This window comes from Alternaria atra (assembly GCF_907166805.1).
Source record: "Alternaria atra isolate CS162 genome assembly, contig: 28, whole genome shotgun sequence".
In the NCBI taxonomy this organism is placed as follows: Eukaryota; Fungi; Ascomycota; class Dothideomycetes; order Pleosporales; family Pleosporaceae; genus Alternaria; species Alternaria atra.
In genome coordinates, this window is record NW_025091326.1 from 235,248 (window position 1) to 263,148 (window position 27,901).

At 51.5% G+C, this 27,901-nt stretch overlaps 9 protein-coding genes across 9 annotated transcripts; 1 reads left to right on the forward strand and 8 right to left on the reverse strand.

Annotated features, from left to right (window-relative positions):
- Positions 1-747: 747 nt before the first annotated feature.
- ALTATR162_LOCUS7124 (uncharacterized protein) lies at positions 748-6,346 on the reverse strand (the record flags this gene model as incomplete). The annotated part of the gene is made up of 3 exons (XM_043314751.1): positions 748-1,147; positions 1,204-5,638; positions 5,686-6,346. 3 exons carry the CDS (start codon positions 6,344-6,346, stop codon positions 748-750), a joined length of 5,496 nt encoding a protein of 1,831 aa, XP_043170686.1.
- A 953-nt stretch (positions 6,347-7,299) lies between these two features.
- ALTATR162_LOCUS7125 (uncharacterized protein) lies at positions 7,300-8,739 on the reverse strand (the record flags this gene model as incomplete). The annotated part of the gene is made up of 3 exons (XM_043314752.1): positions 7,300-7,666; positions 7,740-8,591; positions 8,648-8,739. The coding sequence occupies 3 exons, from the start codon at positions 8,737-8,739 to the stop codon at positions 7,300-7,302; spliced, it is 1,311 nt and encodes a 436-aa protein (XP_043170687.1).
- Positions 8,740-9,209: 470 nt separating this feature from the next.
- Positions 9,210-10,427, reverse strand: ALTATR162_LOCUS7126 (uncharacterized protein; the record flags this gene model as incomplete). Its single annotated transcript, XM_043314753.1, has 3 exons — positions 9,210-9,492; positions 9,547-10,294; positions 10,349-10,427. 3 exons carry the CDS (start codon positions 10,425-10,427, stop codon positions 9,210-9,212), a joined length of 1,110 nt encoding a protein of 369 aa, XP_043170688.1.
- A 420-nt stretch (positions 10,428-10,847) lies between these two features.
- On the reverse strand, positions 10,848-12,785 carry ALTATR162_LOCUS7127 (uncharacterized protein; the record flags this gene model as incomplete). Its single annotated transcript, XM_043314754.1, has 1 exon — positions 10,848-12,785. One exon carries the CDS (start codon positions 12,783-12,785, stop codon positions 10,848-10,850), a length of 1,938 nt encoding a protein of 645 aa, XP_043170689.1.
- Positions 12,786-13,356: 571 nt separating this feature from the next.
- Positions 13,357-14,274, reverse strand: ALTATR162_LOCUS7128 (uncharacterized protein; the record flags this gene model as incomplete). The annotated part of the gene is made up of 1 exon (XM_043314755.1): positions 13,357-14,274. The coding sequence occupies one exon, from the start codon at positions 14,272-14,274 to the stop codon at positions 13,357-13,359; it is 918 nt and encodes a 305-aa protein (XP_043170690.1).
- Positions 14,275-14,605: 331 nt separating this feature from the next.
- Positions 14,606-15,631, forward strand: ALTATR162_LOCUS7129 (uncharacterized protein; the record flags this gene model as incomplete). Its single annotated transcript, XM_043314756.1, has 1 exon — positions 14,606-15,631. The coding sequence occupies one exon, from the start codon at positions 14,606-14,608 to the stop codon at positions 15,629-15,631; it is 1,026 nt and encodes a 341-aa protein (XP_043170691.1).
- Positions 15,632-16,258: 627 nt separating this feature from the next.
- Positions 16,259-17,104, reverse strand: ALTATR162_LOCUS7130 (uncharacterized protein; the record flags this gene model as incomplete). The annotated part of the gene is made up of 2 exons (XM_043314757.1): positions 16,259-16,906; positions 16,967-17,104. 2 exons carry the CDS (start codon positions 17,102-17,104, stop codon positions 16,259-16,261), a joined length of 786 nt encoding a protein of 261 aa, XP_043170692.1.
- A 389-nt stretch (positions 17,105-17,493) lies between these two features.
- Positions 17,494-18,174, reverse strand: ALTATR162_LOCUS7131 (uncharacterized protein; the record flags this gene model as incomplete). The annotated part of the gene is made up of 1 exon (XM_043314758.1): positions 17,494-18,174. One exon carries the CDS (start codon positions 18,172-18,174, stop codon positions 17,494-17,496), a length of 681 nt encoding a protein of 226 aa, XP_043170693.1.
- A 6,733-nt stretch (positions 18,175-24,907) lies between these two features.
- Positions 24,908-27,871, reverse strand: ALTATR162_LOCUS7132 (uncharacterized protein; the record flags this gene model as incomplete). The annotated part of the gene is made up of 1 exon (XM_043314759.1): positions 24,908-27,871. One exon carries the CDS (start codon positions 27,869-27,871, stop codon positions 24,908-24,910), a length of 2,964 nt encoding a protein of 987 aa, XP_043170694.1.
- Between the last annotated feature and the right edge of the window lie 30 nt (positions 27,872-27,901).

Sequence of the window (27,901 nt, forward strand, 5' to 3'; positions counted from 1 at the left end):
CTATCGTCCCTGAATAGGGGAGTTGTCTTTCATTCTAGTATCATACATATAGACAGCGATAGATTGAGGAGAAAGAAATAGCTTTTTGCGTAGCTAGGCTTGATGGATCAAAGATGCTAATGAAGAAACCAGTGCATGGTCTGACCATTGTCATTCCCGCGGCTTGATCAGTCATGTATCCCGATAAGTAATAGTGCGTAGGCTCACCAATGGTCGCAAAATACATGCTCAAGACAACCTGGACTACTAGAAACTTTAAGCGGTCGGACAACTTGCGATTATACGAGATGACTATTCGCTTTCGAGTTTTACCACGATACCTGTGGAAGCTGGGGGTATGGTGATGAGAAGGAGACAAGATTTATGCGCATGCTCAAGATCTGGATAGGATAGTGTGCTGAAAGTATACTTCAAATTCTTGATCAGTTGAACACTGATGGACAGCATTGATGGAATAGACAGAAAAGCAGTGTATTATGACTAAAGGCCCTGTAACTTCCTGTACAGACATAAAAAGATGCTAGAAACCGCCCATAAAACCTAGGTAACCAAATACCTGACCCATGAGAGTCTACCCGTCCGATCTCAAACGCGCAAGAACATTCCCAAAAGCGGCACGATAACTAATGTACAGAAAAACACTACAACGACAAACAGCAACACAGAGAAGAAGATATCTACAAAACGAAGCGAAAAGAAGCGCGTGGCCATGAAGAATAAAACAACAAAGACGAAAAAAAAGAGGTATCACGCATGCTTATGAAACAAACTCCTCAATCCAGAGCTCCACCTCCTCATATGCCCACGTTCTCCAGGCGAGACACCCGCATGCTCATCACCACCACTAGTCGTAGCTCGATAACTCAGTCGTTTCCGCAGACTATGACTGGTTTTGGGACGTTCAGGCGTCGAAGGTGTAGCTCCCTTATCAGGAGTAGTAGGAGCGATGTATGTGCTATGCCGCGAGTTGGCGTTCACCGTGGATCGAGGCGAGAAAGAAATGTTATGTGAGGTTGTAGGGCGGGTAGGTGTTTGTGGAGACGAAGCGCCGATACGCGGGGAGGGTGAGGTGCGGGCTTGGTTTATGATGAGGAGGGTTGGTGTAATTGGACGGCTCTTCTTTCTGAGAAGGTTTTGGGGTCGCTTTCTGAAGGTTGTTAGTCGTCGGTCTTTATCGTGTGGTACTGATGTAGCGTCACTTACATTTTGGTCTCCTTCTCTATCCGGTGAAGTTGCGCGTCGGTGTCTCTCAGCGTCTTCTTAAGGTTGTGTCGGGACTTCTTCATGCCTTTGAGTTGAACAGCCGCATCGTTGCGTTGCATGCGTATCTTCTCGACTTGCATTGCCCATGAATCGAGATCTTCTTCGTGGGAGACAGTACTGGCGCTGGTTTGAGGCCTTTCATGCTGTATGCTGACGTGGCCAATTGAACTTCTCGTATGAGAAGACATGGGGCTAGGCGGAGCAGTGTCGTAGGGGCCGTCTTGGATAGTGATGTGACGTGGTGAGGTGGTCCTGTTGAGTTCGCTCGGCTCCTCCCACTCCTCCAAGACTTCCAGATGTCTGATCTTCTCTTGGAGTGTGGCGACCAGTTTCTCAAATGCTCTCTTATCATCCCGCAAGGTCTTCACTTCTTGCTCTAATGCAGTGAATGACGTCGCATATTCGTCCTGATGGTGTCGCATCTCTTCAATCTCAGTCATCTTCCTCTCCAGTTCGGCCTCTAGGCGAACAGCGTTGTCGTGTTTACCGTCTAATTGTCGGTGCTGTTGTTGCTGTTCTTCGAACTTTTTCTTCAAACCGTCGTACGCCGAGTTCAGGGATCTTATTCGGTTGTCTGAAGATGATCCGAGCTCCTCGATGTACTTCTCCTTCTTCGACAGCTCTTCGATTAATTTGCCTTTGCCCTTCTTGAGCGCACCCAATTCACGCGTCTGATCGCCGATCTGGTGATGTAGATCTGAGTTCTCATTGATCAAGATCTCAAGTTCGTTGTTTCTTTCACCAAGTCTGCGCTTGTACTTTTGCTTGGAATTCTTTGCCGCTTCCAACTTAGATTGTGAAGCCTCCATAGACTCATGGTAGCGCCTCTCGGTATCCTCAATGGCAGAATGAGCGTCAGCCATGTCAGCTTCCACACGCTCGAGGAAAGCCTCCAGTTGAGCGTTCTTCTCACGTGCAGTGTCCAGCTCTTCTTCTGCTGAAGTAAGACGAGCCAGCAAATCTTTCTCAGAGGAATCTAGCTTGGCATTCGACTCTCGAAGAGAAACAAGCTCCTTGTCGGCTCCGACGAATTTGTTGATCGCTTCCAGACTTTCCGACTCCGCAATGTCGAGGCGCATCTGCGCAGCTTGCAGTTCGGTCTCAAGCTCACCATTACGGTGAGTCGCGGTTCGAGACGTCTCCTCGAGTTTTGCGTGAGCCAGTTTAAGGTTCTCTAGTTCTTTGCTGCTAAGTGACAACTTAGAGACTAAGCTGAAACCTTCCGACTCAGCAATGTCGAGGCGCATCTGTGCAGCTTGGAGTTCAGCCTCAAGCTCCCCGTTCCGATGCGAAGTTGTTTCAGAAGATTCCTCAAGTTTTGCGTAAGCTAGTTTGACCTCCTCCAGCTCCTTGCTGCTAGCCGACAACTTGGAGATCAAGCTAGTGCTATTCGAGTCCAGCTCGGCTATCCGTGAGCGCATGTTCGTTAGATCATCCTGAAGAGATCCAGCATGCTGTTCAGTGTCGACTACCTTACGCTCCAACTCGGCTTTTGCCTGTCGGAGAGTGGCTAATTCTTCATTTGCCTCCACAAGCTCTGTAGTGGTGGACGAATTTTGTGCTTCGAGCTCGTGAAGTCGGGAGCGCGTGTTCGTCAGATCTTCTTGAAGAGACCCGGCATGTTGTTCGGCGCCGGTTGCCTTGCTCTCCAACTCGGCTTTCGCCTGGCGAAGAGCGGCTAGCTTTTCGTTCGTCTCTGTAAGCTCTGTTGTGATGGAGGAATTCTGCGATTCGAGTTCGCGAAGACGCGAGCGGGTCGAGGAAAGGCATTCTTCTGTGCTTGTCGAGACAGCTAATGCTTCGCTCAACCTCTTCTCGACATCATCCTTAAGTTGTCGGAGAGTTTCCAGCTCTTTCTCAGCTCGACCTAGTTCTGAAGTGAGCTCGGCGTTGTGTGCATCCGCTTCGCCCATTTGGGAACGACTTGCAGTGAGATCCTTCTCCAGTTGTGCATTGGTGGCAACGGTACTGTCAAGTTGATTCTTGATGTCTTCATTGTTTTGCCGTGCAACAGCGAGCTCCTTCTCTAAGCCTGCATTTGCAGCCTGTGTCTCTTCGAGTCGCTTCTCGGTGACTGCCTTGGCTCGGCACATAGCTTCAAGCTCTTCTTCGCTGGATGCTAGTCTTGCCTCAAGCTGTGGGATCCGAGCCTGAACCTCCTGCAGCTGGGATTGTGTAGATTGTAGATCCTCGTCAAGCTTTTCGTGGGATGCATTGTGGGCCAACAACTGCTCTTCGAGCTGCTGTTTCGATCTTTGGACTTTCGCCACTTCACCCTGTAGCTCTGAAAGTTGCAAGCGTACGTCGCGACCCTCAGACTCAGCCTTGACCAACTGATCTTTCGCTGACTGGAGCTGGGTTTCGAGATCTGATTTCGAGCTGATCACGTCGTGCAACTCCTCTTCCACTTGGTCTTTAGCAGCCTCCACATCCTCGAGCTGCCCACGAAGATCCGCCAGACCTTTGCTAGAAGTCTCACCGTCCAATTGCGCGATGGATAAGGCTTCTTCAGTCTTTGATTTTGCCTCGATGTTGTCCTCGAGCGCACCCTCTAGCTCTGTGACGCGAGTCTTCAGCGAATCACTCTCATTTATCGTAGCAGAGAGCCGCGCATCAAGACGACTCTTGGCCTGAGAGCTGATGTTCAGGTCGCCCTCAAGCTGGATAATCTTAGTCTGCAAGCTGTCACGGTCGCTCTCCGTCCATGTCAGTCTCGACTGAATATGGTCGACCTGGCCTTCGAGGTCTGCTTTCGATCGGAGTGCCTGACCGAGCTCATTCTCAACCGCATCTTTGGAGCTTCGCACATGATCCAGCTCTTGTCGTAAAGTAGCCTCCAGCCTCTCTGACGACTCAAGCACTGATCGGAGATTAAGCATAGACGACTCCAGTTCGCGGAGGTGTTCAGCGCTTTTCTTCATCTCGGCTGCATGCTGTTCATCAGCTGCTTGCTTGGACGCCTGTACTTGGTCCAACTCTTGCTCGAGATGTGATACCCGCTCTTCTGATGTCTGAAGCTTCTGTTGGAGTTTTGACTTGACAGACTGCAGGTCAGCAAGCTCGGCATCTCGCATCCGTACATCTTCGCGCAGTCTGAACAGCAGTTGCCGGGCATCTTTGAGATCGGCTTCGATTGATGCCTTTTCGTCGTGAAGTGTCTCTAGCTTAGCCCGGTTGCTGGCATCAGCCGTCTCTAACGATTGAGTGCGCTCGTGGGCTTGTCGCAGTTGTTTTGCAACGTCGTCGTGAGAGTTGCGCAAATCTTCTAGCTCAGTTTGGAGGTTGGTCTTCGATTCGGCCTCTCGCTTAAGGTTCTCTGACGTGGCACGCAAGTCCCTATAAACATTGGCTTTCTCTATTCGCATAGCCTCAAGCTCTGCAGTCAAGCTTCTACTTGCATCGCTCTCAGCTCGTAAATTGGCTTGGACCTGCTCCACTTCCTCCTTCAGAGCTGTCAAGGCGTCTTCGGTATTTTTGCTTGTGGCTTGCGACTCATGGAGCTGCTCACGTAACGCAGAGATGACACTCCCACCAATCTCGATCTTTCGAAGATGCTCAGCCTCATCTTTCTCGTACCCAGTAATCTTCTGCTCTAGACGTGCGATGTGTTCCAATCCTCGGTCAAGTCGCTTCCTCAGATCTTGGCATGCGCTTTCCTTCTCTGCGAGACGGTCTCGTAGCGACGATTCGTGGCGCTCAGCGATTTCCGCCTTACTCTGCAAAGAGTGTAGGGTTTCTTCCAGTGTGGTGGTGCGGATCTCCATTTCCCTAACCAGAGCATTCTGTGTGCCAAGACGGTCATTCAGGTCAACCTTCTCTTTCTGCAGCCCTTCGATTATGTACTGCAGGTTTCCGTTCTTGTGTTCCCATTCTGCGATTTCATCGCATTTGGCCTGTAATTCCTGCTTCAATGTCTCTTCCGAGCCTACTGTGATGTTCAATTGCGCCTTGGTCGACTCCAAGATTTCTTGTACCGCAGACCTCGAACGCTCCAAAGCAGCAATTCGAGACTGGTGGCTTTGGATCTCCTGTTCCAGACCTTCTCTTGTCGCTTCCAGAAGCCTACCGTCTTCCTTGCTTGCTGCACATTCGCGTTGTAATTGCTCTATGCGGCTTCGGCAGGCAGCAAGAGCCTGGTCAGATTCGCGTTTCGCTCGTATCAAACGACTGTCGGAGGTGCGTATCTCCGAAGGACTTGACAGACGGGGAGTGAGCTCGAGATCTAGATCGTGCCATGGCGAGGGAGACGCTCGCGTTGGAGTTCTCGGAGCAAGAGTTGGACTGTCAAGAACACTTGAACGCGTCGGCGGAGATGCAGGTGGTGAGATAAAGAGACCTATAGGTTTGTGTTGAGGTTGAGGTTTCGGATTTGAGTCTGTACGATCAATCAGCAAAGCCAGGGCCTGGATGCGGTATACTTACATTGAAGCGTCAACATAGAAGCCCTCTCCAGTGCCTCGAGAATCTCCTTGTTCCGTCCTTCTTCAACATGCAACGCCCTCTTCAACTCCTCTACTCTCTTCTGCGCATCTTTGCCTTCCAGATAGCTACTTGTCCTACTCTTGGCTAAGCTACGCGCTGTAGTTGCAATCTGCTTTTCCTTGACCGATATATTCACGGCCATGCGAAAGGCCAGACGCCGCAACGACGACACGGACCGCTTTGCTTCGGCTCCAGCGACTTGGTGAGCCTTGAGTTCGGCGCGAAGTGTATTACGCTGGGATTTTATGTAGGATAAATGTGCCCAATTGGATATTACCGTAGGCGCGTCCTCCTCCTTGGGTGGAGCCTCTGTGCTGTCTCTGCCATCGTGTTCAGGTCGCGTGGACTTTGAAGAAGAGGGACCCCAGTGTTCTAGCATAAAGCTGTCTGTCATGGACGATACAGAACGCGACAAGTTGGAGAGTGGGGTAGCAGACGGCCGAGAGCGTGGAGACGATATGGACTTGTTCTCCTTGGGGAAGTCGCCAGCGCACTTTTGCATATCGAAGAAGCTTGCTGGCAGGATGTTCTCCAGGCCAGACTGTATGCGCCCGCTAGCACTTGGACGGTCTTGGTCCTTAGGCTTGGAACCAGACGCCATGATGGGCGGTGGGTTATGCGACCATGAGGTGAGCAGAACGCGACTTGCGCCAGAGGATGATCAAAACTCTGTACGCAATGTGGCTGGGGAACTGCTGCAACCGCCCGATTGCGTTGGCGCTGATGAACTGTGACAGAACGGGCTAAAGGAGATGTGTGTAGTGGGCCACTGTCACGCGAGATGCGGGCCTAGAAAAGAAAAACAGGGGTACGATAAGGATGCGAGAGGAGACTGTAGGATTCGGCTGCGGTTATGGATTCTATAGACGACATGTGAAGTTTGAGGTTGGGCTGACACGATGAGACACGCGCCTGAGGCTGAGAGGACGGGGTGGGCGACAGCTGCCGCACCAGGGTGAATTATGACGAGGGAGCAGCTCCGGCTGTCACTGGAGGGCATACCATGGTTCTTGCGATATTTTCCGGTTGCGAGCGTTGGCGCAATTGAGTAGCATGGATCTTCCCAGGCGGCTCCGATGGTGGGTCGAGAGTGGGGAGACATATGCCCCTCCGGAAAGTGTCTTCCATGGCATCGTGTTCGGTGGATGCAATGACCATGCCTCGCACTCACCAACTACGGATGCGCGCGGGCAGGAGGAACGGGTAACAAGTCGCATGTGAACGCGTGGCTTGACTCGTAGGACGTATGAACCAGCCGTTTCCCAATCGCAGCAATCTCGAGACTGAGAGCGATTGCTGTATGCACTAGGCTGCTTGCGGCGCATGAGGTAATGATGCATCCCCCGCTACGATCGTCCCAGGATGTTTGAAGCGAGCCCACGATCTGGTTCATGGCGTTGGCCTATAACCTTTCCAATATTTGTCAACACAAAACAACAACTATATTGCTTCTGGACGTCGAAATCGCGAGAACCATCGTACCGCTGGATCTTGTGCTTCAAGGAATGACGATGTTCTGCATGAATCATGCTAGGCTTTTTATTGTTTCAGCATCTATTTGGTATACCTCTTCTGCAAGTGCTTGCCAATAGTAGTCAACTGGATGTTACTTGTTCCCTCGTAAATGGCACCAATCTTGCTGTCCCTGAAGTACTTCTCCGCAAGTCCTTCCCTTACGAAGCCCATGCCACCCATCCACTCAATCGCCTGTCCAGATACACGTCCAGCGACCTGCGATGACATGAGCTTGGCCATGGCAGCATCCATGATGAAGTCCTCGCCGGCTTCCTTCTTGCGGGCGGCATTGTAGACGAGAGCACGGGCAGCTTGAATCTCAGTCCACGCCTGCGCGAGCTGATGTTGCATCGATTGGAACTCGCCGACGAGTTGACCGAATTGCTTGCGGTCGTTCCATACGTAGCTGGGGGTTGTTAGTATTCGGCCAGAGTATGTGTGTGTGTGTGTGTGTGTGTGTGAGTAATGCGTGTACTCACCCTGCAGCGTTTTCCCAGGCACCCAGCGCAAGACCAGTCATCTGCGCTGCGATGCCAATGCGCCCCTCGTTCAACAGCGCAATAGCGTACTTGTAGCCCTCGAACTCCTTGCCAAGCAGGTTGTCCTTGGGAATCTCAACGTCGTCAAAGTTGATGACGCAGGTACTGCTGGCCTTGATACCAAGCTTCTTCTCCTTCTTCGCAATGGAGAAGCCGGGTGTGCCCTTCTCAACGATAAACGCAGTAATGCCCTTGTACTTCTTGCTGGGGTCGAGGTTGGCAAAGACAATGAAGAAGTTGGCTTCAACACTGTTCGTTATCCACATCTTGCTTCCGCTGATCTTGTATCCATTGTCGGTTCGCGTGGCTTTGGTGGCGAGCGCGAAGGCATCGGATCCTGAAACGGGTTCTGAAAGACAGAAGGAGCCGACCGTGTTTGTCGCCAACTTGGGCAGCCACTCCTTCTTGATCTTCTCAGATCCGTACTTGAGAATGGCGGTGTTGACAAGTGTGTTGTGGACATCGCACATGACGCTCACACTGGGGTCGACACGCGCCAACTCCTCAATGGCAATGATAGCCGATGTGAAGTTCATGCCAGAGCCACCGTATTCCTCCGGAATTTCGATACCCATGAGGCCTTGCTCGAATAGTTGCTCCACTACTGCGGGGTCCATGGATTCGGCCTCATCCATGTCTCGCGCCTTGGGGAGAATGACATCGTTGGCAAACTTGGAGACGGACTCGCCCATGAGCATCTCCGTCTCGGAGAGGTGGGTGATGGGCGTGGGGGGTACATCTGAGATGTCAATGGCTTCTCGACGGGCGGCAGTCATGGAAAGGCATCGTAATCTAATTAGATGTTGTGTCAGCCTCCATATATTCACCTTCATGGTACACAAACATACTGCGGGGCGACGCGGGCTGCTGGTCGTAGCGAACGCGACGAAGCAGTAGCAACGCGGGTGAGGGGTCGTAGTGATCTTGAGAAGGAAGCCATTTTTACAATATTGTGTCAAAGTAGAAGGAACGAATGAGGCATATCTTTCAGATCAAGGACGGTGGAGCGCCGCTCACAAGCCGAGGCAGCTTAAAGTTAGCCGGCGCAGGCCGCACCATGCATGCCATGTGTCCGGGGTTTGCGGAGAACACCACGTCACATGCCAGCCGCCACCAACAGAGATCACAGCTCCACAAAGATTGCGCAGAGCCTCAATGTTCTTAACTACACGACATCAAGCCGTGGTATGTTGCAAACTAGGTACTAAAGTATAGCCTTGGTCGACGAAAACAGCGCAAGGGTATATAAAGCATACATGAAACAAGAAAGCAACTGATCGTAACACTGACATGACAAGGGAACAACAGCCTCCATTCAACAAGCCGCCATCCAGCTGCAAGAAAAACCCATCCTATTAAGATTGTATATCCGCAACTCCAACATCTCCTCTCATGATGAGCCTTCCAAGGTTATACACGGTTAGATCCCATGGCAAACCTACCGGCCTGCATCTGGGCCTTGTACTTGCTGAGCTCCGCAGCCTCCTTTTGCTCTTCAGCTAGGAGAGCCTGGGCCTCCCTCTTGCCCTCGCGGCGCCTCTTGATGCAGCAAAAGAGGAAGACGACTGCGCCAATTGCTACTGCTCCGAGGACGCCAGCAATGATACCAATCTTGGCGCCCTTGGAAAGGGACTCGAATCGGTTCCTAACGCCGTGAGGAGATTGGATCTCTTCGAGGACCTCGGACTTTCCCCTAGGTTTTGTTAGTCTCATGACATGATAACGGGATAGCTAAAAAAAAACGTACTCGATAACCTTAACCTTCTGCCAATCGCCAGAGGAATCCATATCGGCCCAGGAGTACTTTGCAGCGTTCGTGTAGTCCTGTGCGTAGACGGACTGGATCGTCATGGTGTAGGGACCTTTGGTGAAGTCTGTCTTGCCACCAGCCCACTCGACGACACCGGGGTCGTTCTTGTTGGGGTCACCAGCAGCCCACGAACCAAGACGAATATTCATGGGTGTTTGGGGGTATCGCGTTCCTCCTTGAGCCTCATCGTGGGTGAGAGTCCTGACCTTCTTGTCATCCACCCACCACTCAATGCGGTCCTCGGTCCAATCGATGGTGTAGTTGTGGAAGTCGTCCTGTGGATTGAAGCCCTGGTCGAAGTCTTTGCCACGGTCGTAGGTCGAAGTGTCTCCTTTGCCGAAGTAGTTGGTCAAAATCATCTTGTTGTCGCCACGGAACTCCCAGTCGATCTCGTCAAGCGCCTCCGACTGCAGGATGGCACTGGAGATGATACCCGTACCAGTAGCCACCTTCATGACAACCTCAAGGCGACCGAAGAGCATGTAGAACACCGAGTTGGCTGTGGGGGAGTCGCCCGATCGCCCAATGGTGAAGGTCGCGCCCTTCTCGACCCAGTCGATCTTGCCCTGGTTGGGCATCCTCCAGATCTTGTCATCATTGGGGATACCAGTCTTGTTCCAGTTGAAGGTGACGTTTCCGCCGAGCGCTTCCATGTCTGGACATCCTGTGGTGTTGAGGGGATAACCTGTGTCGACGCATTAGTATATCCTTTACTGGTAGTGCGCCATAGGTCACATACAGTCGGTATGGGTTTGCGCAGTAGTCGTAGAGATAAGGCCTGCGATAAGCGCAGCCGTAGAAAGGGTGAATGACTTCATCTCGGCGGATTATGTCGGTATGTAAGCACTATGAGTACTGAAAGAGTGTGATTCGCGCGTAGACCAGACGCGCTGTAGGTGTTTGTAGCAAGGAGTGACTGGGATAGTGAGTGTTGAGTAAAGAGTGGACTCTCGTAACGAGAAAAGGAAAACGAGGGGAAAGTCGTTCAAGGGAGCGTCAGGACCGCGTTTTAGAGACTCGGAGGTGAAGAGCAATTGGGGTGCAGCCTTGCAAGAAGATTTAAGGAGTCGTCTAGTGCACGAATGCTCCCTGCTCATTGCTATTGGTCGACGGACCCTAATCTACAAACGGCGCTTGTCGATCGCCGAGAATAGCGACTCTCCTGAACGCTCTGTGCCATTGATGACTTGTTTACTATTGCCTCCGATTTTATTTGGTCATTAAATGTTACTCCCGCCTCAACTGCCGTCAGTCGCCTCAAGGGCCGCAAACAATGTGCCCACGCCGCTTGTGCGACCTCCCATGATCGTGTCTCGCCTGCAGAACGCGGGTGGCTTTGCGCCAGGCCGGGAGCCAAGGAATTGTGAAACACCAGGCACTCTGCACTGCGATCCCTGAAGCGACGACCTGCTCTGTACGCCACTGGTGCCGCCGAGCATTGAGATACCGCTGCGATAGCGATACGATGTGGAGATGAAATCCTGTACGCTTAATGGATGCGCGCATCTTGACACCCGCTCCGCAACCATCGTGGCCCACCATCGTCGGATTTTGCGCCACTCTTTACGAGCCGGATTGCCGTGTTGCGACCTAAAGGGAAAAAGCCGTTTGACCGTGCCAAAAAGAGCCTTTCGCTTGTCTGTGCTTTCTCTCAGCCTACCCCGTCGAGCCACAGCATAAAAAGAACTCGTCTCGGCGTCATTACGCTCTCCTTGGTCTCCATCGCTCATACCTAGGATGTGGTCGCCGCCGTTCGGCACGAAGAACTTGCCCCATGCGAATGCCGGACCGTCCATGGCAAACTTGCCCTGCATGCGCCAGCGGCCCATGTAAACGTTGAGTGCGACGAGAACTTTAGCAACATGTGTCCAATCGAAACCAAAGTACTGGGCTGCCTTTCCATCAGACACGGTGTACTTATGCCAACTGCCCCAAAGAACAATGTACTCGGCTTGATATCCTATGTCGTCATCATCGACCGTCATTCGATGCCACTTCAACAAAGCTCGCATAACTTCGATGCACGATCCCCTGACCTCATGCGGCGAACGCGAATGGATCACGGCCAATGCTTCATATCGACAGCCAGTTTGCAGGAGCTGTATGCAGAGGAGAGCTTTCTCCATACGGCTCATAGAGCCAGGGCTCACGATAAAACCCGCATTGCCCAGCCACTCCTTGATGGCCCGCAGCTCATGAAGCTTCATGTAGTGCAGGTATGGCAACACGAAGCGAGCATCCTCAATCGCATGCATTGTCATCTCGGTGATCATGAAGCCGTTGCAGCTGCCTCGTCGCACTTTGTGGGGGTCGCGCAAGATGGGATCCATATTGGCTTCCTCTTGTTGTAGCCGCATCTTGACTTCGTCTCTCGGTTGCGGGATCTTTTCAGGATGCGTCGCAGGTAGGTGGAGGCTTTCTGAGCATTGCGATGGCGCTCCGTGAGTGAAGAGGTGCGGTAACTGCCTCAGCGCCTCAAAAGCATTGGCTCGCCCTACTCTCTGAACTTGGACCTGCGGAGGTCTATCCTCGATTGGAAGAGCGCCGGACATGAGGTACGTATCTTCGTCATGGAATATTTCAGCAGGTTGCTGTCGCATGTCAAGGGCGTCATGGAACGCTTGTTTCTCTTCCATCGTACAGCTGCGTACGTAGCCTTCGACTTTTCTATTATCTGTCGATGTATTCCTTTGATTCTGCGGTTCTGATATCCTACACAACTTGACGCCGGCATCGCCGCAGCTCTGTGGGCCTCTCAGTTTTTCTTCAAACTTCACTACGCTCCTATACGACCGCCAAGCATGTCTCATAGCATCTTTGACCAGTGTCTCAATCTCATCTCCAAGTTCGCAGTACATATCGACATCGAGTTTCTCTAGGTTTCGGTGCGCAATCTTCAATTCGCGCTTGATCTCCGTAACTCGGGTGACGTTCGATCGCTCGTGTTCGGTGAGGCTCTGGAGCCAGTGGATGTAGGCGCTGACACCGCGTACATAATCTCGTATGTCATCGGGTCTGTCTGGAATTGTGCCGATGGAGGCGTGGGCTGGGTGACGGCTTCGTTTCGTCGCTGCATGTTCGTCTGACGATGGCTCCTCTGTAGTGGGCCTGGGTGTGGCTTCTGCATCTGCAACTGTTGACCGGCGATGACTGAACGGATTGTAGAATCGGCCCATGGCAACTGCATTCAGCGGTCATGTGCACGTCGCAACACGATTTCGTCCTGGAATATAGAAGGCCAGTTCCAAGGTGTTCTTCGCTTCGTGTACCCTTAGGCCCATGCGTCGTTGCATTGGATGGCATCTGGTTGGCTCCACGATCGCGTTCCGACACTGACAACTTCTGCTCATCATACTCATCAAAAATGTATGTCAGATCGGGAACACGACAAAGCTCCTCGTCCTTGATGCGCGCTCAAACGGTGCTCTTCGTCGGCCGCTTGTACGACTTGCCATATGTGTGCCTTGTCGTAGCTGCAGAATTGATAAGGATCCACCAGGCTCGTTCTGCCGCAAGCCTCACATTGTCATCACTTCCCTCCTAGCAGCTCGACTAGTCTTTTTATCATCACGTCGCGCACGGACACCGATGGCTATCGAGTTGTTTTGTCATACATTCCGGTACATATCGGATACAATACAGCACGTTGTTGAAAAATCCAATAATGACGAACAACATCGAACTCACTACGGTGCTAAACCAAGTAAATTTCTGTTTCGACGTGGCCTAGGCCTCTACCACATCATCCTACAGCTGCCAGTCGTTGGCCTCCTTTTGTGTCGGCCAATATGTAAGTGCACCCCAATGGCACTTGATAGCTTCAAACCGCGTCAGATTCAGCGGGAGACCGATGATATCAGGAGCGGCGCGTTCTACCAAGCTTGCTATTCGCTGCCACGCCCATCCATGCCCCTCGAGTTGATCAACATCTTCCTCGAACGACTCCTGATTCTTCATACAACGGCAGGCATAATGATCCAGGTACGCGTGTACAAGCTCGTGAAGGATCGTAGCCAGACGGTCCATGGCTAAGCCATTCAGTTCACCATAGCTTGGTACTTTATCGTCATAGTTGAAAGCAGACATGTGAATGCTAGGTGTTCCGGTTGTAGGACTGCAGTATAGGCCAATTATCTCTGGGCGGTCTCTCCAATCTTCCCACTTGAAGTCTAGTTCCATCTTAGCGTCCGACCATTTAGTTGGAAAGAAGATCGTTGAAAAGATCTTGACCAGCGACATCATCTCATCTTCCGAGACTTCGTTTGCATCGTCCTTTCCCAGCCTCTTTATTAGAGCGTGGTCCGATGTGTCTTTAATTACTGCTTGCAGGGCCACGTAGGCTTTCCGTTGTACGGCGCGAAAACCATCCCAGCCCACTTCTGTGCTACGTTTGATCTCATCACAAAGTCGAAGAGCATGGTGGCCGCTCAAGCGCAAGGGTACGCGCTCTCGATATCCTGGCTTGCCGAGAGTTCCTCGGGCCGCAATGGCCTTGTCACATGAGTTGGCACATACTTTCTGCTCCGTATCGTGTTCAAGTCGTTCCTTACGATTTTTCTTGTGATGTTTTCGAACCATGTTGATGAACTCCTCCGGCGTGTCAGGAGGAGGTATGGGGTTCAGCGGATCCGCAGATTTGTAATTATGGGGAAATCTTCGACACATATTGATTTTCTTTGTCTTTGTTGTGGAGATTACCCGAATTATTGGTTTTGGTTTCTCTGGCTTTCGCAGTAGGCCTATGCGACTGCTATATATGTTGCTCAACGACGAGAGTCTTACATGTTATGAGACGTCTCAAAATTTGCTGATAACATTTGATTTCAAGTTGAGACATTGGCTACTTCTCTTATGTTGCCACATCTGGAAAAGAATGCGTGCTGGGTAAGAGAGACAACACGGCTTTCCTTTCGCAAGGTGGGACGTGGCTATGCTCTTTATAATGGTACGTGAAATTCGCGGACACAACCTTCAAGTACGCACCTACTATCTCGCTATGCTGCAAGCCACACCCCATCGTGGCTTCCCGGCATCTAATTCAACTGGCACCACTCACTCAGCCGTAGTAACTCCAACTCAGCCAACTCCAATACCAGAGCAATTCAGCAAATCTACGGCAGATGTCAAAAAGATCTTCTACCACCAGTTGTTAGAGAAGAACTTCCCCAAGCTATGCACCTGCGAGGAACGTATGCCACGCTTCTACTTCAAGTACCCTTACTCGTGCCCCATGCTGCCTCATGACAAAGGCGACATAGTCATTCTGCCGAAGGAGAGACCTCAACTTCTGGTCATTTCCATGATCAGGCCATATGAGGCGCTTCAACTCGCCAACAACGTGATCCAATACTTCAGCAGGCCAGAAAATGACATGGATCTCCAGCAACATGAGGCTCTAGGAGATATACGGAAAGTCATAAATGCAGGTCTTATGCAGAAGCTTGGTTCTCCGTATGCACAACTGGCTTACCCCACCGACGACATGAGAGCACTTTGCAAGCGTCTTATAACCGTTTTCTTCTTTGGGGCGGCAATTCCGATACAGTTTGTATGGGACTTTGACGTCTGTCAGAAGAACGACTGGCTGGGGTTTACTGAGACGGGGTTTCACAATGGCGACGAGTATGAATGCATCACCATGCATCCTACGAAAGTAACAATAGAGGTTGAAATGTCTCGCAATCGAGGAGAGTCGCTGGCGCTGCAACGCTTGTCCACGTTGATGCACGAGCTCATTCACGCTGTGCTTGGGAAACTAGCTTGTAGAGATTGCGTTATTCGGATAGACAATCTGTCCGCTCATGGCCGCGCATTCCAGAGACTGGCGATGGCTATTGAGAAGGAATCTCCGCGCTTGCTAGGACTGGACCTGGATCTTGGGAGGATGGATGGAGTCTTGAATGATATGAAAGATGTGGAAACTGGGTTCAACCACCCGAGCGTTCATGATTTAGAGGTTTATGGGTTCGTGGAGTCTTTGGGGGAAAGGTTGGGCTTGTTGGATGGGTCTTGGGCTGGCTGACACCCTACATACCATATGAGGTGTCTATAAAGCGTACACAAATTAAAAGAGAACCAGTTGATCTGCATTTGACTATGTTCCTCTTACAAAACTTCTCCAAAGCATACATGCCACTTGACTCCAACATGGCGCTTGACGCAATCATCAGCGCCGTTACAACTTTGACCTTGGCTTACGCCATCTACGAGAAGGGCGTCTCAAGGACGAGACCATTATCCCGACCTGAACATGTGCGACGAGCAATCTTCGAGCTCGAAGAATGAGTCATACAAGAGTCGGCTATTTGGATGTGCCGCAGCTGTATGCCGGACGCGTATATGCCATTTACTCCATGTCCAATGTACGAGCACCGAAAAGCGGATTTGGTAGTCCGTGCCAACCCGCAACCGCGTCTGGACCGATACAGTATACCCGCAGATTGGGAGACTACTTCTCTATCGAATCGATGAATAGCAGACACTGGATACACCATTTTATGGTGCATCGAACCAGGGAATCGGTTGCTGTCAAATGCCGATTGGGAGATGCGGAAGGCTGCGAGTGGGCGTGATCGGGACGAAGTCGCGGGTGTAGGTCGTTTCTTGTTGTCGATCACGATGGACTCGGCAGTCTGTAACTTCCATCTCTTCATACCCTGCGCTTCCTCCTCTCCAAATACGCCGTCTCAATGTCACCGCCCTCAACAATTCCCCTCAAAGTCGGCATCCTCGTCTCCACATACTCGTTCATAACCCTCAGCACCTTGGCAGGCGTCCGATACGCATTCGGCGGCCTCTTACTAACATCGCTCAACCCAACATGCGGCACTTTCTTCTCCAAATCAGCTTGTGCCATACTCCTCATGGGGCTGAACTGCTTCCAATACGGCTGCCGCTCAACAAAATCTTGATGAACGGCGCGCGAACGATCAACAGTGACCTGAAACCATTTTGTCCATTTCTTTTGTTTTGGGGAGGTGGGTGGTGGGTCGAAGGGCATTGGTGTGGGTGAGGGTGGGTGGGGCTGCTGGGTGGTGGAGGTGGTAGGTAGGGTTCGGTTTAGGAGTTGGGAGGGACGGAGAATTTCGTCGATGCCTGCTTTTTGGGGTGTTTGCTGGGTTGGCGCATATTCCTCGTCTTGCTCGCCGGTGTGAGTTTCGGGGGTGGTGTCGTCTTCGGTGGCTATGAGCTTTTCGAGGGCGAAGCGGATGGGTGAGGCGTCGAGGGCGCGCTGGGCGGAGGACTCGTCGCGGTAGATGGCGAAGGCGACGTTGTCTGCGGGGTTCTGGTATTCGTACTAAGGATGACATGAGTAGTTGCTCGGAAGAAGCAGCCATGGTGTGCGAGGGAGACGTACCCGTAGATACTGGAAGGTGCTGATCTCTCCAAAGCGCTGCAGTAGGCGGAATATCTCGCGACTTTCGGATAGGTTCGTAGGACGTGGTACTATGCGCAAGTGGATAGAGCGCGGTGCCAGCGCTCGGCGGACAGACATGGCGGTGGTTGTTTGTGTTGGAGGTGGGACAGATGCGGCACGAATTTACTTGGGATCAGCAACAACCAAGTGGGTCACCAATTTACCAATGCTAAGGTTCACGGAACATGCATCTCGTGGGAAACAGTGTGCTGGGTCGAATTGATAGTCACGGATTGATAGTCACGATAAGAGAGAGTAGTAGCAATGTGTCGCATATTGATCAAGTTTGGTATTATATAGTAAGCTGTAACGCCAGGCTCAACCCGCAGGGAGCTCGTCCACCCGATAGTAATATAATAGTAAGTCTCCAAGCCTTGTTTCCAGCAAGACCAAGTGGTATAATGCGCCCGTAGTAACACCCCAAAACGCCTTCGCTATGCATGTAACCAAATTCCAGCTGATAGTAATTAGGACGACCGCCTCTTGCATACGCCGTTGGCCTTGGACCGCTTTCGCATGCGCACGGGTCTAGTGACGCGGACGCAGCTTTCGCGTCGGTCGCCTGCTCTCCACACTGGCATGCTCACGAGCGGCTCGATGCCTTGTGCGGGAATGTCGTATTCCATGTCAACGCCCTCGTCGTCTCCGGAAGAGGCCGACGTGCATGTAGATGTTGACGATGTGGAACAGGTTCGCGATGATGGCTCGTTGACGGTGCACTGCTTTTCCTCCTCGATCATCTGAACCAGCTTGGAGATATCCCGAACGTGCGAGGAGCTGCACTGCATGCGCGAGCTTTGTTGACGCTGCATCCTGAGAACGGAAGCTGCGATGCGCGAATATGTTGGTCGCGCCTGCTCTTCTTGTTTGGTGGACGGCGCGCACTTGTCGTCGTCGTCGCTTCCTGGTGTAAGCGGGCCAGGAGGATAGCAGCGGACGTTGGTGTCGATGCGGAGGCTTTGCTGGTTGAGTTGCACGGCGAGGTCGCCCATTGTGCATGGCGGAGTGAGTGGCCGATTTGGGAAGTAATGTGGGTCTATTGCCTGTGACGTGGGCGAGACGTTCATCGCTGCCCGCTCGGCTTCGTAGACTGAGTAGTCGGGTGCCGACACTGGATTGAAGGAGAATTCGCGAAACATGGTTGCCATTGTGTTGTTGATGTCAAGGTGAGAGTCGCAACTGAGGGCTTAAACGGTCCCAAATGACGGCGGCGAAGGATGCTATAAGGCGCTGCCCATGGCATTCCGCGGCTTGGGGGCGCTGGGCCAAGGCGAGACTAAGACGCCGGGGCCAGGCTTACCGTGCTTCTGGTTAGCAGGCACTTGCCGTTGGCGCTGCACTCCTCATTCCTCAACCGCTCCACTCGAGTAGAATCAAAATCCCGGCCTAGCTCGTCGATTCATCTCCATTCCCTGACCATGCTCCTTTCTTATTGCGCGGCAGAAGTCCATGGAAAAAACTATGGTATTTGCTGCAAATTGACGGCAGAAGTCATGCGCACCCAAACTGCCGCATATTCATCGTCACTCCCGGCTGACATGGCGGCAGAACTCAGGGCCGAGTGATGGGCAGCTGGAACTGAGCACCAAGGGCTGCCTTCTGGAAGCCTGTAAGGACACCCACACAGCCCGAAAGCCCGCTGCACCTCTCATTCGACACTTGACTTGATGCGATAATCTGGAGAAAGGATCGGCAAACATCGACTGGCTGCGGAGTTTTCTCGTGGGCGTCCACAATTGCGCAGTCTGCTACGTCTAGTCCTCGATCCAGAAGAAGACGCAGAACCTACTAAGCGGCCGGTTCTTGATAGTGGATCCCAACCATGTCCCGGAAACCCCCAGTGTCGAACTACGTGTCGAGCTATCGTTATTCCCACGCCTTGCCTCGCTAGAGCTGCTGACTATCGCCGCTAGGCGCATTTCAACACGCTGATCGGCACGCCTAGGTGACTTCAGCTGTAGGGACCACCTGGTAATAACACATGGCGTACACATGACCCTTAAAATTCCACGCACACGTCTTTGGAAGTCTGAACAATGGGGCATCCACACGTTTGGTGAAACCACGCGCCGGGAAATGTCACGCCTGATCATCCCTCTAGCAACTCGCTACTGCTTTTTGCCTTGTTCTCTCCTATCGCAAGGCTCCTTTTTCTTATTTCCTATATCCAATATTCCGAACCGTGGGGACCATGACGCTAAAAGAGCCTTGGGTAGCATCCGCCTCAACGTTACATGCGAATATTCCCTAATTTCGGTCCTTTGTCCTGGGGGGCATTCGCCACCGTGTGGATCCACCCCAGATGCGGACTGCGACCCCTGATGGTTCGATTGGGGATCGGGGTGCTCTCCCGTCAGACGTGGCTGACTTTTGCATGAAGCCACAGTTTGAGGTACCCGAAGGCTTGGGGGGCGATGCTTGTGATTCGACACCGTTCTGCTAACAACCCGACAGCGGAAGACATTTTAGGCCTTCACCGGAATAAGCGTTCCTGTTTGAAGTGCGACCCCCAATTTCGCATCCTCCTGAATCTTGGATCCACTCCAGCTTCCCCGTTAGTAACAGTCCCTGCGTCGCTCAATGCAGCGAATCATGAACATGTGATTCTAGTCTTTAGATAACACACCTCATAGTCTTGTTGTAGCGCACCGCATACGACAGCAAATCGCTCTGCCCGAGCTGATGAGCTTTTAGTCTACCAACTTTACTCACGAAACTTGGAGTCGACTTTTCATAGTGAAGGTAGCATATTACAGTGTTAGCCCCGAAGACATTCCAACATTGCTAAACAGCTATCTGGATGATCTTCAACGGAACGTACCATGTATTATCTCGCCGACTTCACTTTCAAACGAACCGAGTTTCCTCACGCGTCGTTGCAATCAGAAATACAGTCATCCGCCTAGAGGATCGACGTGTGATTCGATCCTCCGCCAACTACTATATTCTCAAGCCCTACTGCCCTGAACCCGGCGTCGCCGATGCCTGCCGCGTATGGAGCTGAACAAAATGGTCGCAACTAACCTATAGCTAGGAATCCTGGGCTGTTTGAGGTCAGACGCAATCGGCCAAGTATGCTTGCGGTATCAGACCGCCGGAATGAAAGCCTTAGAGATGGCCCTGGATGCGTAGCCATGAATGTCTTTGGGAGTTCTGCTGTATCAGCTTCGGACTCCCCTAGCGGGCACCCAGTCAGATGAAGCTGGAAGCACGACAGCCAACTGAACCTTCCAATCGCAAAGAAGTACTGCACCGTCTAATTTAATTGCGCTCACGTCATATCTCAAACGTTGCCGTCTATATAAATATTACCACTCACTATTTCTTTCACATACGACCATAGGACACTGAAAATTAGGCTTCCCGTCCGCTCAGCCATATACAAGCAGTGTACCGGCGGATTAGTAGTTAGGTGGGTGACCACTAGCGAATCCCCGCTGTTGTATGTTTTTGAAGTTTCGGATGTTTTTTTTGCAAGACAAGTGGGGCATATTGTGTACGTCCGACGTCGGGCATCCCGATTGAATCATACCGTCCGGTATGCCCATAGGAATACGATGCAAATAGAGAATAGCAGTCACTTTGATCTCACATATTCTGTACACTGTGAGATTTTATAATCTGCTTTCGTTGACATGCACCAATATGGTTTTCCATGTATCACGGCGCCATGATAGAGAAGCATCGTTCAATACGAATACTTCTCGACAGCAGCATAGTTATAGATGCAAAGCGGTCAGCAGATTCTTCCCTTGAACTGAGAGCAGACAGTATGGCCAGACGGCTCTTCTGATCCCATCCTTTACCCGCCGTCATGATCATACGCAATGCTACCGTACTGCCATGACTGTACACAGAGAGGTCGCTTGATGCACACAATGGTAGCGCTGAAGCGTACCGATAGGCGACTTCGGGAGTCTTCGATTTGGACATCATCCGGATGATTTGCTGAGATTTGCTATACACTCAACTGGCAGTAATCGTCTGCCAGGGTCGCTAGTGACACGTACGGTTTTTGTCTGCTAAACATGACAGAGAGTGGTGACGGTGGAGTCGCTGTTGAAGCAAGGCTGCCATTTCAGTGTAGAAGGTTATCATTACTAAGCCATACAGGCGGTCTAAATGGGGTCGTGATCTAATGCTGCATAATCATACAAAATCTATACACTTCTTTCTTTCTCCGTTGTCCTCATCCGACAGTCCTTATCGTCATCTTCTCTTGTCCTCCTCCTCTTACCCCTCCATCAGCTTCACTCCCACTCCCACTCCCACTCCCCACACCGTTCATCCCAAAAACTTCCAAATCATGTACACTGGGCAACCGTCCACTCCCCTCACAATCCCTCAACAGACTAGGAAACCTCCCCATATCCACCGTGCCTCCCAAAACAACGGCAGCGACCTGCTCTATCTTCTTCGCCAGCATCTGCCACGCGCGCCCGTGGCCCAACGGGCCAATACAGGAATCGTGCATCGGACAAGAACGGCATGTATATGCTTTGAGAAACGCGTGACACATTTCGTGGAGGAGGGTACCGAGGCGGTTGTACAGGCTGGTTGATATCTGCTGTTGCTGCCGCTGCTGTATAGTAGGATCAAGACTATCGTGATGGCTAAGATGGTTGAACTGACCGCAACCTCGATATAGCACCGGGTGCAGAAGAATCTGCGTCCCAACCAACGGGTTAAAAAAGCTCTTCCCGAAGCACTCCGTCTGTCTGGTGTCTAAATAGCTGAAACCTGCGCTCAGCACCTTGTTGTGCGGTGGCACTTGGTCTGAAAAGAAGACACGGTTTAGATGCGCAAAAAGGTCATTTAGTTGACTTGTTGATAGCGAACTACGGAGATCGGGAGACGTCAGGTGCGAGCGCCAGGTGGATATCAAACTACGCAGGTGGTGTACAGATGGTGTCGGGCGTGCGGACGGATGTAGGTACGTTGCGTCTAGCCAGGCGATGTGGTGTCGGACTAATGTCATTGCTTCGTAGGTGCCGTGGAAACGTAAAGTCAACTGGGGTCCGAGGCCGATTGTTCTTTTGTCATTTTGGTAGGAGAAGGAGCGGGTGTGCTTGGAATGGTGATGGGTATGTGGAGGTCGGTTTCGTCGGTCTTCTATCATGCCGTGTGAAGCTAGGGTACTGATTTTGTATAGTTTGGGGGCGCATTCGTCACAGGTGCAGGGGAGGTCCTCCGCTTCAACTCGTTTCCTCAATTTGGTGAGGTCTCTCGGAACGGTGAACGTGGCGGGGTCGTGGGGTGTCGTTGGGCTTCGTCCGAGGATGCGGTCTTCGATAAAGGATAGCTTTGGGTCCAGAGTGAATAGCGGTTCGAGGAATGGTAGTAGGTTCTGCCATCTTGATGGTCCATGACATGTCTTCCCTTCTTCTAATTGATCACCAAGTCGTCTTGCATCGTTCTTCTTCTGTTGCTTTCCACTGCCAAGAATCAACTTTGCGATACGCCGGATAGGATGGATCCGCCTTCTCCTCTTCTTCGTGGCAGTGTTATTACTGGCATCGTGTGTTTCAAGAACAGGAGGATTCCCCATGGGGTCGAAGTATTAAAACTTGGGCTATAAAATTGGCATGTTTGGGAAAAGAGAAAAAGATTTGGAATGGAGACTTTCGGGCCATTGAAAGGGACGATAACCGTTTTGGGGGACATGTTTAACCGAACAGTGAGGCGGTAAGAGTGTTTAAGATTGAAGGATTCGGATTTACACAGGGGTTGCTATCTCGTGATGCAAGGTGTGCCGCGCACAGACTGTCAGAGTGGTCTGGGATCGAGACGAGGGTTTGGCATGGCAGATGATGCCGATACAAAGCAGGCAGGTTTGGAGACAGTCTGAATCCGGGACATGATGATCATGTTTTCCTGCGTGCAGACGCACCTAAGACTATGTTTAGTCTTGCCGATTATCGCGAAAACGCGCGTCGTATGTAAAACGGAAATCTCGGGAATCCTGCCTGGTTGTGACGGTGTTGCACAAGGACCACGGTCCGAATGCTGGAGTGTGGCTGTTCATTTCTTGCCGCCACGTGGCGCAGTTTGGGGGGTGCACCGCGACGTTTTCAGGGTCTATCAAGGTTCCACATCCGCTTATCCGACCCCTGTGTGTGAAACGTCGCGCACGCGCACCCGGGCTGCGGCATCCCTTCGAGTCAGTGGTGTAGCGCGAATGGCGATCCGGTTTCTTCTGGCTGTTCGTCTTGCGTCGAGGTCCTCTCTGCCGTGGGTGTCGTCGTCGTCGTCGTCGTCGTCGTCACAATGCTGCTTTCCCAGTTTCTGGCTCTGGAGAATATCTTGATGGATGGGCTTTTCATGACGATGCGTTCAATGATAGCGTCTTCGGCCCGAGGTATGCTTCTGCACGGATAGGCCTAGTAATCCTCACACCAAATTTAGGTGCACCCTCGTTGTACTTCAGCTTCCAATATCTCCTGAACATACCACGCCATACAGTTCGGGCCCTCCCGAACACTGCGCGTACGAAGAGTGCACTACCGAGGTTGAACATATTCCAGTCTACATGTCTCTTGGATTGTCTTCCAAATCGATGTCCATACCCAATAACTTTGAGCTGACCTGCTCCATCTCCTGAGCCAACTTCTGCCAAGCATGGCCATGATCGATTTGGATTCCACATTTTCGGCAAGCGTTCGGGAGAAAGAAGGCATGGCAAAGCTCGTGGATCAGCGTCTGAAGACGACATCGCTTTCGTCCATTGGGATCGTTGAGGAGAGTGTCTTCGATTGGCCAGGAAATAAGGGTGGGATGTAGTTTGATCTCGCAGCCGTGTTTCATGGGGGTACATTCTCCAAGATTATCTGGCTCATCTTCCTCTAGCCATGAGAAAGTAATTGATCGTTTAGTCTGACGAAGAAGGATACTGGAACTGAAGAAGACTGTAGATAGCTGATTCAACAAGGTCGTCATGTCAGACACAGACATGGTTTTTCGCAGATCTAACGCGTTCAGACGTTCCGCCCAGATGCTAACCAATTCATTAAGATGACGTACACAGGCTACCACCTCTTCATTTGGTCTCATTATGTATGTGGCTTTTGTAATGTCCACGATACTTGCAGCGTATCCCTTCTCTTCAGGTATGTATAGTCAAGCCAACGAACGTGATGCTGTGCTAGTCTGGTGACTTTGGCGTTGCGCCGTCTTTTGGAGGTGAACATATGGCTAATTAGATGGTGAAAATGTTTGCAGGCAACCGCTTTTCCCTCGTTAGGCTTCCTTTGGTTGAGGTTAAGCTCTTCTTCGTCGCGCTCATGGTGTATGCAGTGTCGCATCGAGAACGAATGTTGCTGGGAGTGGAGGAATTTTCGCGTTCTGGTTAATCTGAGGATGTAGTGTGAAATAGCAACATTGCAATCTCTTTTATAATTGTTGCTCTTTGCATCGCTACCAAGATGCAATTTTTTGGATTGCGAATTCTAGCTATTTGCAATGCAATCTTATGGTTGGGTGGAATCACTTGTAAGAGCCACGGAACGCTTCCCCAAAGCCGAAAACTTTCTGTGCACTGTCATCAAGAGATAATCAAGAAGTCAATCCAGATATTCCCATATCAACCGGACTTACTATGATAGATCAGGCAGCTTGTTTGGAATACATACATGTTTTTGAGACCTAGGTATTTGTCATAAATACAAAAGCTAAGAAGATATCTCACACATCATCTTCCGACGCATGCAAAATACCGAGCAGCCTCAAATATATAGTGATAACTGAATGTCGAGGTCAATTGAAACACAGGGGTATAGCCTCCACGAACGCCATGCCACGTTTGAACGCCAGATTTTTGAGAGCCAACTAGGTAATGAGAAAAGGAGGTGGACGAGCGTCCGGGTCGGCTCATGTAACTGATCCTCAGTTACTAAGGTCGATTATCTCCACGTTAGCTGGTACGGAACGTCTAGCAACAGGTTCAGGAGTATCGTCAGATACACCTTCGCGCACTTCGGCCTTGGGTTGCCAAAATCCATCCTGCTGAACGAGAATTTGTCGCGTGCTCGCCAGTCCCCGTGACTCGAGCTGCTTCTTAACGTCCTCAATGAAGCCATCCACTATAAGCATCTGTGGACGAGCATCGGATTTGCAAACAGGACATTTCCATTGATCAGCCACCGAGGCGTCGCCCTTGCGTGAACGGGAATTGAGAAAGGTGTCTAGATCGAAGCAGTCATTGTGTGGGCAGGCCTTGCTACGCACTGGGATATCGCACATCTTTGCTTGGCTGAAGGGATCGAACAATTCAACGGTGAGTGTGCTTTGAACGACAGTGATTTCTTCATCGCCTACAGCAGCGAGCTTGTTTTTGATACCTTGTAGGACTTCATCCGCCGAGATGCGACCCTGATCCAGACAGTGTTGCTTGATTGATTCATGAGATGAGACATCCATTGCCTCGATGGCAATCAAGTAGTTGAGATGTGACGTGTCGCTGGATGGAGTCATTACCACGAACTCCAAGACATTCTCACCTTCTCTTAATAGGCCAGTGAGGTCGATAGGCAGATCTTTTCCATAATGAACCTTTTTCCGCGGTTCAAGAGGAGTGCCGTTGAAGGTATAATAAGAATGAGGTATCCAATGGGTATCAGCCACTGCCCAAAGATTTTCCGTTGGAGTTTTTGTTGGCTTGGATTCCGGCCATTCGACACAACGCAGACGAGCGAACTTGCTGGTTTCATTGATGATCACAGCCCCGGACCCACCGATTGTATCCCGCACAGTCCTTGCGATCCTCTGCATATCGGAAGGTGTGAGAGTGAATTTCCATTCCTCGATGGCACAAGTAGGTGTAGACAGCCGCGCCGGAGGCTTTAGGAATCCTTGGTGAAAGATGTATAGCGGCGAGGATTTGGATTGTGCTTGGAGAACTGGACTTCGCAGGTGGGCCTGGTGCAAAGCAAAGCGTGCAGGATTAGGTACCCGCTGCTGTGGCTGTTGGCAGCCGAGAACAGGAAGTAGAGGCCGCCCTGGCTGGTTGGATGGTAGGACCGGGGCCGCCGATACACCGGTCGGCTGGGCAGGCCTTGTGGGAGGACGACCACGCCCAGGAGTCTGCTGGATAGTAGCTTGTGCTGAGTGTTGATCAACCGATCTATTCGGACGTGGTGGCATTGTATTAGTGGTTGTGATAGAGGAGATACTTTGTACGTGTTGTGGGCGATATCGATGAACTGCAGGTACTTGTTGCTGTTGTTGCCGAGGTTGGGGAACACCGTTGTAAATGTCAGCTAATGAGAGGCCTTGCTCTTGAAGTGTAGCTTCAAATCTTTCAACTAGCATTCTCAGCTTAGTGCCCAAGAGCTGGTCTTCATGGCTTTTCTCTTGTTGGCGGTACTCAAGCGACTCGGAAACTGGGTGAAGATGTCGCTGGTGATAGTCGTCTTGACTCTGCAGAAGAATGTCAATCGCCTGAGTCTCGAAGTCTGTGAATCGAGGGTCAAGAAGTACCGCACGCCAAAGAGACCGCAAAAGAGCCGTGAATAAGAGACGCTGAAATGTGGGAGAAGCAATGCGGAATTCGACAGCGAGGTCCCATGCCAGGGGGAGGCATCGACGTCTCTGACATGTCGTCTTCAGCTGATCATAGTTTTGGGATTGGACAACGAATTGTCTGAACAAATATGACTGGTGCTCAAATTTGGCCGGCCACATAGCTGCAATCTGTTGCATCGGGTACGGGAAATTTGTGAACAGGTGAAGGTAACTAGGTGAGAGTCTATGGTTTAAGTCAAGAACATCAGTCAATATCTTTTGTGCTTGTCGCAAACCCGGTAGGGTCTTCAAATCCACCGTCAACATTCTTGGAGCATGGGTGAGCAGGCAGTAAAGCTGATGCATAGTAAGATAGGGCCAATCCCGGGCCTCAGCGGCGTCCCATAGCACACGGAGACGTCTTCCGTCCTGCGGGTGACCTGGCGACAGGGGATGTGATGCCTGGAAACTATTCAGAATCTGCAGACAATCCGTCTTTGTATACCAACCATCACTCGACGATTGATGCGCCGAGGGCACGCTGAATGTGTTTTTTGATTGCTTGCCAAGTTGTGAGTGATACAGTTTCGGTGCTTGCGAAATCGTTTGTGGTGGCATCCAGAGTGCGTATGGTTCGGGCGGTGTTCTGCTGACCCTCGGATTTTGAACCTGTATGCCTTGGGGCATTTGCGGCGCCGCCCTCATGCTGAGTGACGGACTTCGACTATTGATCTGATCCAACATAGGACTGTCAGTTTGTGAGTGCTGCCCAGAAGGTCGACGAGGTAAGTTTGGGTAGGCACTTGTTGTGTTTGCCACGGACACTGGCCGGTCTTGCCCCTCCATCTCGCTGCGCCTCCGCTTCTCTGCTTGTTGTGTCTGTCCTCCACTTGGTCGTTTTGAAGGGGCGCTCTCGTGTGGTGGCGGATAGGCCGATGTCTCCTTGCTTGGAGTAGGGGACGGAAATACGTGGGCAACCGACGGCCCATAATTAGCAGTGTTCTGAGGGGCGGCGGCACTGGGAAGCTGTGGAAATGTGGAGTTGGAGAACGGCTGTGGTTCTGTCTCAATGGTCGGATGCGTCTGCGATGGTATTCGCGGTGCCGTATTCAGGCTCCCGGATCTGGTACTGGGCACGGGCGCGAGTTGTTTGCGAGGCCTTCCGCGACCGCGCACCGTGAAGGGCAGCGGGTTCGTTGTGAGTTCGGCAGGCACGACAGGCGGCAGGGCATGCGCGGCCGTAGGCAGTGTCATCCAGCTCTTTTGCCTTCCCCCAAGATTGCCCAGTGCATAGTTGAGCGTTTGTGCTGTATCATCCTCTGGCAGAGGGCGCCTCTCAAGAACCATAGCACGACTCCAGTGGTAGACGATATGTTA